The sequence below is a fragment of the Primulina tabacum genome, chromosome 14, assembly GCF_025594145.1.
Source record: "Primulina tabacum isolate GXHZ01 chromosome 14, ASM2559414v2, whole genome shotgun sequence".
NCBI classification, from domain to species: Eukaryota; Viridiplantae; Streptophyta; class Magnoliopsida; order Lamiales; family Gesneriaceae; genus Primulina; species Primulina tabacum.
In genome coordinates, this window is record NC_134563.1 from 37524352 (window position 1) to 37535389 (window position 11038).

An 11038-nucleotide genomic window follows, 5' to 3' on the forward strand; every position below is an offset into this window, starting at 1 on the left:
TGTATAAAAATTTATAATTTTATTGTTATCAAGATTGATGAAGAAGACAAGACTATCATAGTGCTTAACTCCATGTGTAAGACCCGAGGCCAAAGAAGGCAGGGGTGGTCCGTTCTTTCTACAGGAATCTTGAGGTTACTGAGGACAATGATAGAGCTGAGGATGAGGTTGAAGATGGTGGGGACCTAGTTCTAAGATTGTTGTTCGGTTCAAATTAAGGTCACACAGAATTTTATAATGCTTTAATGGTTCTATGTGGCCGCTCCATAGTCAAGGTACCCCACTATCTTCCGATTTTAAGCTATTATTTTCAACCTCTGGTGTACTTATTTGATGTCATTCCCCTTTCCTGAACTCCAATCAGACCAGATATTTGGGTGGCATGTTTAATGGTATAATATGGCAATATACTCATCTAAACAATTAGAGGATTAAGATACACTGACTTAATGACATTTAAATAAGTTATTTGTGATATGAAGTTAGTCATTAGCGCAGCAAGAATCACGCTTGAGGGTTGATTACGAAGTAACTTGGGACAAGAATAGCTTCTTTCAAAATTCAAGAAGCCAAGTAGAAGATAAAAGATGGATGCCGGTGACAGGATCAATAAATAACAGAAATCAAGCATATAGATATGGGTCGCAAGCCTCTCGGTTTATCTCTGATGATTTGCGGAGAAAACGCTTCAAGGTTGGTAGTCAAGAATGATTGTTCAATTCGAATCGAGACACTTAAATTTTTGTATTTGAACTCAAGCGAAGAATTCACCATGCTTCTTTCTGATTGCAGGAAAGAAGAGTAATTTAAATGTCACAGAATCTTTCCTGGTTAAGCTAAAAGGTCAGTAACTCTCACAGTTTTTATATGCAGCGGCGGACTTGGAAACTTTGAATATTGGCTTACTTTTTTTAAGGATAAAACTTACTTTATAGCAATTAAAACCACTCGATAGATATGACGATTTATTTCATATGAGTAGTTACTTTCTTTAGGCACCATTGGGTGCAAAAGTTGCTTGATTGTGACCTAACATTCCTTATTTTCTGTGTGGTAAGAGTTTCTTGATAGTGATAATAAATTACAATCGACTTAAAAAATTTAGCTAACAAGTCTTATTCAGGTAAATAGAAGCTAAAAATTCCTAAATGATGCAAAACTTAGCAACAAATCATATTCAAGAATCAAAAGTGATTTCTTGTTTTCTGTTTCGTAACTAAGCTAAAAGAACGTGAAATTCGTATGAACTTCTATCTACACGGCTTTTTTGTGCTGTTTTTGGAAGTGATCGTGTTCGTTTTTTTTTAATCACTTTGGAGTGGAACACCGAATTGGCTTAGCTTTCATTTTCTTCTTGACCATGGCTAAAGCTTCCAATCCAAAAAAATCTGAAAAAGGATGCTAATTGATTCTGTTTTCTTGGTTTAGTTTGTATTAATGTTTTTTCTTCCTTTTACTTCGTTTTATGAATGGATTGAATCAAATTGAGGGGCAACGGTATATGTGTAATGTATGTTGGTGAGGTGTATGGGGGACTTCTTAATGAAGCAGGGGAAATGGTGGTGGCTAGCTATTGGTCGAAGAAGATTTATATCATCTCAACGAAGACAGAACTCATAAATTTCGATAACTTATCGATTCTCAGATATTGAATTATATTATATGATATATTGGTATAAACAGCACTACAGTCAAGAGCCATTTGGCTCTCTAACTTGTATGTGATTTTCCACCTCCTTCGTTCAACTTGAAAAAAGAAATTGATACTTTTTTTCATAATTTCCGGTTCACACATGCTCATGAGAAGATGATAATTATGGTAAACTGTGTTGTTTAGACTCGACTACAGTTTTCTTGAACCGTGAATCGGAAGTAGAATTACAACTCGAAAACTAAAATCGGAACTGTTTCTTGGTTTTTGCTTAAGAAGTGGAATTGATGACTAAAGATTTATGTTTGGTTTTCGGCTTCTAAAAATAAAACATAGTATGAGAATTGAGTTGATAAACTTAAATTTAATTCTGTATTTATTTTTTAAATAAAAATTAAATATTAATAATACTCTGTGATGTAATTACAAAATAATTAGTTTCTGTCATCTTTTCTGATCACTTGTAAAATTTATAATCTTAGGCACCACATCACCAACGTGGGCTCCAATCTTCCTAGTTGTAGTTAATTAGATAACAGAATTTTGTCAGAAACTATTTACAAATATGGCTTTATTTCAAAAAATACCAACTGAAAAAAAGTAGATTCAAACAAAATTTATTATTATTACTATTATTATTATTATTATTATAGTCATTAACTCAAAAGCATGTCCTTATGCCTCATTCGAATTACATAGTACATATTCGTCATTGCTTATCTAAATGTCTCTCGTTGTGAGATCGTGATTACATACAATATCTCAAGAGCTGGTTGCTATAATATACTTAAATAACTCTGTTTATAAATAACTGTTATCAAGCTCAGGAAGTTGGGAATCTTCGCTCAGACCTGCTCGATTGCAGACGTGCTAGCTCAGACTTTCCATCTGTTCCTTGATCATCATCTTCAAAAATTTGCACCAGCAATCCTTCTATCGTATCGGGGGAAAGATGAGACTTGACCTGCAGCAGAAGTGATGAGTAAGTGTCGAAAAACTCACTGTATGCAGGCACTATTAACCTAACAGAAGCCTGCCTCATCTGATCCCTTAAATCAGCATCAGAAACGATATTGTAAGTATTCTTGTGCCTTTGACACATTTCCTCAAATCCCACCAGGAAAGCTTCCATTTTATCCCTCACTAGAGCTCCAATTCCATCTTTGTTATTCATTTTCTTCATCTCTTCTATGTCCAGAAATTTGATCAAAGAACCCCATGCTTGCTTTTGATACAAATAAGCCGATTCTTCAGCAACTTGTCGGTATCTTTTCTTCATATACGGCTCTCCTAATAGCTTCCCAAGCTCCACATTTCGAGTCCTCATGTAGATATACCAATAGGTGTTCATAGCAAATATCTGAGCAAGTACTTTGTCCTTGTAACGGCATTTCTTGGACTCGATGTTTCGTTTGATGGCCTCCATGACATTAGAAATGGCATCTTTGAGCAAATCTTGATCGTTTTCTAGATTTGATAGTATGCCCACTTTCCATAACTGCTCAGTCTTGAGTGCTTTAGCCATTGGCGCACTGTAACTATCCGTTGCAAGATTCTTGAGGTAGTTGATGGCATACCTAACAAGTTTAGGAACTGATCCATCTTTTGGTGGAGGTAAACCATCACTATTCCCTTCAATCTGAAGCCCAAATTCCCAAAAAACTCTTGTTGAAGCATGAACTAATAGTTTTTCGAGTTCTCTAAATCGTGAGCATATATCCGCTCCAGATTCACATTCAAAAATCTCTGAGAATTCAGGTTTGAGCTTTTCTAATGAATCAAACATGTCTAATAGCTTAAACAGCTTCTGGGGTTCTTTGTTACTTCTTGCAACACCTTCTCCAAATCGGAAGAAGACTGCCATGATTTTGTCTGCAATCTTTATGAAGCATTCTGGCCACACCATTCCCCCCATGATGTTTCCTAAGACACGTTTGCAGAGGTTCTTCTCAGATACGAAAACTACCTTGACCGCAAGCTCAAAGTGTTGGATCCAAAGAGCAATTGCTGTTTCTAAACTCTCCCATTCCATCTGATCAATTTCTTCTGGTGTGTAGGTTCTTAGGTAATCTGGGCTAAGTCTCATTAATGCCTTGGCCGCCCTTCTGTATCTTACCTGTGCAACATCAAGGAAAAAGAGCTGTTTTAGAATGGATTTTTATGATAAAATTTTGGATAATAATCAAACGCAACAGTACATTTATCATCTATAACAGGATTTAAGAGGACATTTTTTTATGTAAACTTCAACTTTCACCTCAACCTAGTGAGCATTAAGGAAATGAACTAGAAAGAAAGTTACTCTAACCTTTACAAATATATCGATGCATATATCCAAGCAATCATTTGCAGCCAAACTCTCAGAAATTTTTCTGAGCACCGCAATCTCCAAATCACTCCCCAATGTATTCTTCACCTCTATTTCGCTTTTATCATTGCCATTTCCTTCACCAAGATTCTGATGCCTAAGTTTCTGCAGCAAACTCTCACACTCATCCTGCAAATTCAACAATGCCTCATCTAGCAAACCATCGAACTTCATTGAATCCACCTCGGTTTCATATAGCGCCTTAAGGGTGTTCAATGTCTCCCTTAACCGTATTGTCCTGTAATGATCCGTGGCCTTGGTCCTACTCAAGAATTCAACAACTTCTTGAAGTTTTTGAATGGCAGACTCACTTTCTTGACTGATGGAGTGGATTGATTCGTTTAACTTATTGACACAGTCCACATACTCGATCAGTCTCTCTAGTCGTTCAGTGGATTCTTTCTCTGCGATTAGTTTAGAGGCTATTTCTAGAAGTTTCTGTTGGAGGCATTCGAATAGTTTGAAGCTCTCTAGGAGCGACAGGGCTGGAGAAATGGCTCGGTTTATGCGGGTGTTGAGTGCTTTGGTGGCAATGGAGAGGGATTGGAGTGGAGCTACTCTTCTTGAGGCCATGTTTAGGTCTTCTAGAATTGACTCAAAATTTTCATCCATTTTTTGGTAAGTTGAATCCATATTTGCAGAGGATTTGAGGAGGGTTTTAAGATCAGAACAAGCTGTCTGGAGCTTGATTAAAATTGGGTCATCTTCGCTTCTTTGATCCATTAATGGGAAGGGCAAGTTTATGCGTGTGAAAATTTGGTTTTATGGAAGGGAAGGCATATAAGTTTTGGCTAAATTATAGTCTTTGACCCTTAGTTATAGGTTTTTTTTCCCCTGAACAAATAGGTTGCAAGTCATGCAGTCCATAGAAAAAGCCTACATCGACTCTATTTTTTAATTTTTTACATAGTCATTTTTAAAAAAGTGTGTGAAATGTGACCAAATACTTGCACTTGCCGTCCAAATTTGCAATTTTTAGAGAGAATGATTTACTGTGTTGAACAGCGTATAACAAGAAGATAAAAGATCAACATAGAATATGTAGCGTAATGGCATAAGCGACGAGAGTGTGTGTGTGTGTGTGTGTGTATATATATATATATAATTCAAGTTTTCATATAAATTTAGTGTATTATCTATTAACCTCAAACTCTAATTAAGGAGATTTTAGAATATCGGAAGAGGACGAAAGGATGTTTCCTATGATTCTCGGTTTCGATATAAATTAAGAGCATATGGCATATTATTGTGTGAATTAAAAAGGATATTTAAGGAATTCGAAGAATCCAAATGCGACGGCTGGATATGTTTCGAATTAGTCCAATGCATAGAGATTGACGGGGAACAATACATTATTAACATTAATAAATTTATCGAAGTTTCTATCAAAATATTAATTATATTCATGGTCATTATTATTTAACAAGAAAACGATTCGAAAATGATGTATTTTTTATTTTTAAAAAAAGACCTTATTGTGCGTGTTTTTGTAAAAAAAAATAAAGATATTTTGTATATTTCATTAATTTGGGATGATTGTTTTTTTTTTTTAAAAAAAAAATAGACATTAGATTAACTTTGTATAATTCAATACTTTTGGGATGATTATTTTTTTAAACAAACACGCAGTAAATTAATCGACAGTGATATCTATCTACTGTGTATTTCAATACATGTGTTTTGTAAAATATATTAAAGCTTCTACAGCTTAAATCAAAATAAAAAAATAAAAAAAATTCCCATTGATTTATATCCCATCATATACCAAACGAATTACATTCAATATAATCAAACAAGAAATTGGATTATATCATATCGTAATTTATAAATGAGTGATAAAATATTTACGTGTGTCACGCGTGTGTATGTGTTGGAAAATAAATAATTTAAATTGTATTAAATCTATCAGTTTCTGTAATGTAAAAATATTATTTCGTAAACTAATCGTTGATTTCTTTCATTTTAATTTATGTCGCATTTTCATATTTCTCAAATCAAGTTTTTTTTTTCGTATTTTATAAATTTTATCCCATGTCTTTTCAGTTTTTTACTATAATTTTAAAAAATTAATTTCATTTCATTAATTAATTAAGGATCGTAAGTTACCAACCACATCGTTAATTTGAAATAAATACTATTTATTAATATCTGTTTGTCATGTATATATTATTCCACATAAGCTGTTTAAGAAAATAAAAATGCAGAATATATATACATAATAGGGGACGAAGATTAATCCAAATGCTGCATATATATGTAATAATATATCAATCAATAATTAAAATACACAAATCTTATACAACAAGGGCAATAACATAAAGATTATTTAAATAGACCAAGGTGATTGATTATATATTGCCTATTCTAATATACAAATACTTTTTTTCACTTTGGAATTTTCAAATATCATCCGAATCAGTTTTGGGTGCTTCACTTGTATGAAACCTCCATAAAAACCTGCAGTTTTTCTCCTCAAATCCAACTTTCACTACATCACAGAAACCATTGAAACAGCTCCTCTTCCCTTCACTCTCCCAAACAATCTTAACTTGGCTTGTGAATCCATGCATCGACATAATCTTCACCTCTGAATCCCCACAGAACTGAAGCAAAACCTCACCACCAATTCTTTTGCACCCGCCGCTGCACGCTGCTATGCAGTCCAGCCAGCAGCATTCGGGCTGGCCTACCATCTCCTTGTATGCAGCATTTGCGATTCTCACTTTATTGTTAGAATCGGATATAATGGCCGGTACTGTATCCCCCTCGATCTCCTTCTCCACCTCCTCCGGCCGCTTTGCAGTGGCAGCGTGCATACCTGTAGAGTGTACGATGTTCTTCACGACAATGATGGATCCGATGGGTCGAACAGGCTGAGGCATGATGATATTTGACTTCACCGGCTGCTTCAGTTGTGGCATGAAATCTAGTTCTTTAGGACCTTCCTCGGCATTCACGTTCAAATCTATTGCTTTCCTGCAAGCGTGATCTTTTCCCTCATTCCCAATCACCGGGATCTGGGTCGGGTCAGCGGCAGTGTAGTGGATACGAGGAAGCGCCACCGACTCAGCCAGGGTGGCCACGGCCGCGTCCAGGCCGCAGTTAATCGGCACTAGAGAAAATCCATTCGGCGTATGAGAAAATCCATGCACGGACAAGTTTTTAGCGGGCAAATTTGTAACCTTAAAAGAGGTAGAAACCCCCTGGAAACTACTCCTCGATCTCTTCATAGGTGGTGGCGGAAAGGCGGCGCTCCGGCCCCGCTTCCGCGTCCGTGTCGGCCGGGCTTGGAGATGGGCCCACACATCCCTCAAATAAGCAGACTTTCTTATACTCTGCGGCATGGCGCCGGAATTCTCTTTCTCACTTCCATTTTGAAAATCACTATTCTCAGCCAGAGAATTAATGGAAGTGGCTTCAGGCTTTGGAGCGATAGGCCTATACCTAGACATGATTTCAGCAGTTCTTGCAGAGGCATAAGGATTAATTGTTTGAATCATTTTTTAATCAAAAAATGACCAAAATTAATCTTGCGTACGTTTTTGCTCGCTCAAAGGGATCGGGAAGGAGGAGGAGATCAGGTGGAGTGTGAAGTGATGAATAGTGTGAGGGGATTATAAGAAGAAGAATGACGAATGAGAAAACGGCAACATGAAGTAAAATGACAAGTAAAGTTGACACTTGGAGGTGTACGGTGGGTACGTGTTTAAGAATGTAAGAGATAAGGACATGTGGGAAGTCAATACATGCATGCATATAATCTGTGTGTGTGTGAAAAGAGAACCAATAAAAGGAACTTAATGAAGGGCCTCTCTATTGGTTTATTTCCCTTAAAAAACATAATTCCATCATAAAATTATAATAAATTATTCTAAAATCAAAGCATTCATTCCACATATATGTATGTATATACATACACTCTTAATATTTAAAAAATTTATATCAATCCAAATATTATTTTTTGATCGATCAATAGTCCCCATTTAGGACGAAAAATGTTCAATATATTTTATTGGCATTTAAGATCAGATGGATTTACAATAATTAAAGAAAGAGCTAGCTAGGGGCCGGGGTTGTATTACCAATCAAGCGGTGGCACAGATCGATTTCGTTGCACCATTAAAAGAAAAGGGAGAGCTCTTTATTTGTGCAGCAACGCGTGTGGGCATTGGGGTGCATGCATGCCTACACCTATCAACGGCTTGGTTGGCTAACGTCTGATATTCCCTTGTTCCACGTCACCACTTGGGCAGCTTCTTCAAGATTTTTAATTTATTAGGAAATACCAAATATTTTGTCACCATATGAAATGTGTAATTTCACGCATTAAAATGTTATAGTATTGTGAAAAGATGATGACATTTTGCCCATCAATTCTTCCTAAAAAGGACCGGGAATCTTGTAAACGCTTCGAGATAAATTAACCTGGACGGGGATTCGTTGGGATAAAGCTAAGAAGTATCATCACAAAGACAAATGCCTATATGATATATAATATATATTATTGCACTAATATTATACTTATTTGTATAAAATTTTAAATTAATTTGATTTATATTATTCAAATATGGATAATCTCATAATGATAAAAGGTAATGAATGATCATGCTATAATATGAAATAATTATATTTAAATGGAGCTATATCATAATAATAAAAAGTAACGAGAGAATAAATTGTAATTTCAAATAATAAAATAAAAAAGGAAAAAATAGAAGGGGTAAACTGCAAATTTGAGAAATGATCGATGAATTAAAAAAAAAAAAAAACCAAAAAGCAAAAGCCAAAATAGACAATATACCAAAACTTTCTATTATGTCCAAATTTATTAATATAGTAAGATATAAGAAAAATTACAAAATTGATCTAATAAATTTTTCTCATTATAATATCGTAATTTACTTTTATTATCAACACAATTTATATTTTTACAATTTCAATTCTTTTTCGTCGATATGTCGATACAACATTGAATATGTCAATAATATCAAATATTACGTTCAATATCATATCAAAACTCAATCGAATAATTCTTTTTAAAAAAACTTTATTGAATACATATTCCATAATCCACGTAACCTGCTTAATTGAGACGAGACATATAATATTTGCCTTGACAAAATACTAACACATTGTAAATGAATCATATATATATTTGACTGGACACAATACTAACACATGGTAAATGTATTTTTATTTGTGAGCTATTTGATTATGACTTCAAAATGTATATATTGTAGTAAACAAAATAAGACAAATACTACATTGCTAATATATACGTACCAAGCCTCCTCTTTAATTAATGTCCCTTTTAAGCAGTGTAATATGTAATAGATATAGGAAACGAGGTATATTTAAATAGCCAACTATGCAACAAAAATAAAAATAAAAATAAAAAGTACGAAGCTTACCAGCAGCATGCTGGTGCAAAATTTTCTATATTTGAAAATTGAGCATATTATAATTATTTTTTGAGCACACACCAAATAATAACAATAATTGTAATAATAATAATAATAATAATAATAATAATAATAATAATAATAATAATAATAAGATCTACGTCCGGCTGGCTGCCTCTTGGAGCTGTGTTCGAGCTGATTATGCTGGCAATGACAAGTTCCTCGACTTAATTTGGCGTAACATTTAGTAATTAAGAAATATATACTACCGTTCCTGTTTCTCATGTACCGTAAATATAATATTCCGGTGAGAGGATGCTTTTTTATTTCATTTTATCTATTAATTTATCTAATTTCGGGTTTTAATTTATTACCTTCTCAAAGTTTGGTACGTTAACTTTTAGCTTCGGTAGTCCGGGGTTCTATTTGTTAATATTAGTTCAACTATGTTTTTAGAAAATTCTAGTCTGGATAAAAATGAATATCTTACTCGGCCACTGCTTGGAATTAATATGAAAGTTTAATATTTCTAATTGCTAAAATATCATCCGATTTTTGCACTTTCTTTCTCCCTCTTTTAGACTTACCTTTGTGCTTACTGTTACAACTTACCTCGCAGAAAATGTCAAACGCCACCCCAAACCCCACCAATCACCCAGACAACTGGCAAGTTTTAATTCTTCTCAAATTAGATAATATCAGAGCAAAAGTGCAGAGCCATAGACAAAAATAATCTAGCATTATGGTGTGATACATTTGGTCTCGTGTGTTTGTGTATGTGTGGGTATAATTCTTCTTATAAATACATATTAAACTAGAAGAAACACAGCTAGCTCAAGTAGATATCACTCTTCTTCACTTAAAAGAAGCGATGAATGTATCGAATTCTGAATGCAGTAGTGGATGCGAATCAGGTTGGACTGTGTACTTGGATCAAACATCAAATTCCACTGATAAATACACCAGGGTTTTGGTTAAAAATGAGAATCCAGATCAAGAAGATGAAGATTTATCCATGGTTTCAGATGCATCATCAGGCCCTCCACAGTTCCAAGAATACGAAAACTATGCCGGCAGTGGCAAGAATCTGCAGTTGTTTCATGGATATTATGATCAATCTCCAATGCCTGAAAATAAGAAAAAGAGTAAGCAGAATAATAAGAGCAAAGCAAAAGAGCTGATGAGGGTTAAAAAGCAAGAGAATTTTTGCCTTGATGATACTGCCACCTCCCCACTTCCTCATTTCGCGAAGGCAAGTTCAAGAAAATAGATGAAACAATGTGTTTTGCTAATTTTCTATCTGCCCTTTTGAAATTTTATCTTGTTGGTACTTTGCAGGAATTATCTGCTGAGGTAAGTAACAACTTTTCACTTTGTTGTTTAGGAACGTTAGAAAATTTATTGGTAAGAAGTTACTTTTTCGAGCTATTTATGCAGCGTAGTCATATTTATTTTCTGTTACTATTTTCATATTTTTTTTCTAAAAATCATTCAGGGCAAACAAATTACGAAGAAGCACACAGGGTTCTTCAAATCTTCCACAAAAGGGAAATCAAGTGCGTAATTTTCACCGATTCGTGTGTCAATAGTATTTTTGTTGGTTGGAAGAGAAGTATA

At 34.5% G+C, this 11038-nt stretch overlaps 3 protein-coding genes and 1 long non-coding RNA gene across 6 annotated transcripts; 2 read left to right on the plus strand and 2 right to left on the minus strand.

Annotated features, from left to right (window-relative positions):
- Positions 1 to 102: 102 nt before the first annotated feature.
- LOC142523647 (uncharacterized) lies at positions 103 to 1739 on the plus strand. Of its 3 annotated transcripts, none has more exons than XR_012814800.1 (4): positions 103 to 275; positions 483 to 693; positions 793 to 843; positions 1552 to 1739. It is a non-coding gene; the product is annotated as an uncharacterized LOC142523647 (long non-coding RNA). The 3 variants fall into 3 exon arrangements; XR_012814801.1 differs by having other exon boundaries at positions 494 to 693; XR_012814799.1 differs by having other exon boundaries at positions 103 to 693.
- Positions 1740 to 2312: 573 nt separating this feature from the next.
- On the minus strand, positions 2313 to 4891 carry LOC142524825 (exocyst complex component EXO70I-like). Its single transcript, XM_075628941.1, has 2 exons — positions 3960 to 4891; positions 2313 to 3767 (listed from the first exon to the last, which is right to left on the minus strand). The coding sequence occupies exons 1-2, from the start codon at positions 4740 to 4742 to the stop codon at positions 2475 to 2477; spliced, it is 2076 nt and encodes a 691-aa protein (XP_075485056.1). The 5' UTR covers positions 4743 to 4891; the 3' UTR covers positions 2313 to 2474.
- Positions 4892 to 6418: 1527 nt separating this feature from the next.
- On the minus strand, positions 6419 to 7519 carry LOC142524014 (uncharacterized). Its single transcript, XM_075627740.1, has one exon. It carries the CDS (start codon positions 7517 to 7519, stop codon positions 6419 to 6421), a length of 1101 nt encoding a protein of 366 aa, XP_075483855.1.
- Positions 7520 to 10292: 2773 nt separating this feature from the next.
- Positions 10293 to 10691, plus strand: LOC142524015 (protein SOB FIVE-LIKE 5-like). Its single transcript, XM_075627741.1, has one exon. The coding sequence runs from the start codon at positions 10293 to 10295 to the stop codon at positions 10689 to 10691; it is 399 nt and encodes a 132-aa protein (XP_075483856.1).
- The last annotated feature ends 347 nt before the right edge of the window (positions 10692 to 11038 follow it).

Excerpts from the sequence above, each read along its gene's own strand:
- LOC142524825 (XM_075628941.1), bottom strand. The coding sequence starts at position 4,742 with ATGGATCAAAGAAGCGAAGATGACCCAATTTTAATCAAGCTCCAGACA. Across the intron at positions 3,768-3,959 it reads GCATCGATATATTTGTAAAG|GTAAGATACAGAAGGGCGGC; the intron begins GTTAGAGTAACT and ends GATGTTGCACAG.
- LOC142524014 (XM_075627740.1), bottom strand. The coding sequence starts at position 7,519 with ATGATTCAAACAATTAATCCTTATGCCTCTGCAAGAACTGCTGAAATC.
- LOC142524015 (XM_075627741.1), top strand. The coding sequence starts at position 10,293 with ATGAATGTATCGAATTCTGAATGCAGTAGTGGATGCGAATCAGGTTGG.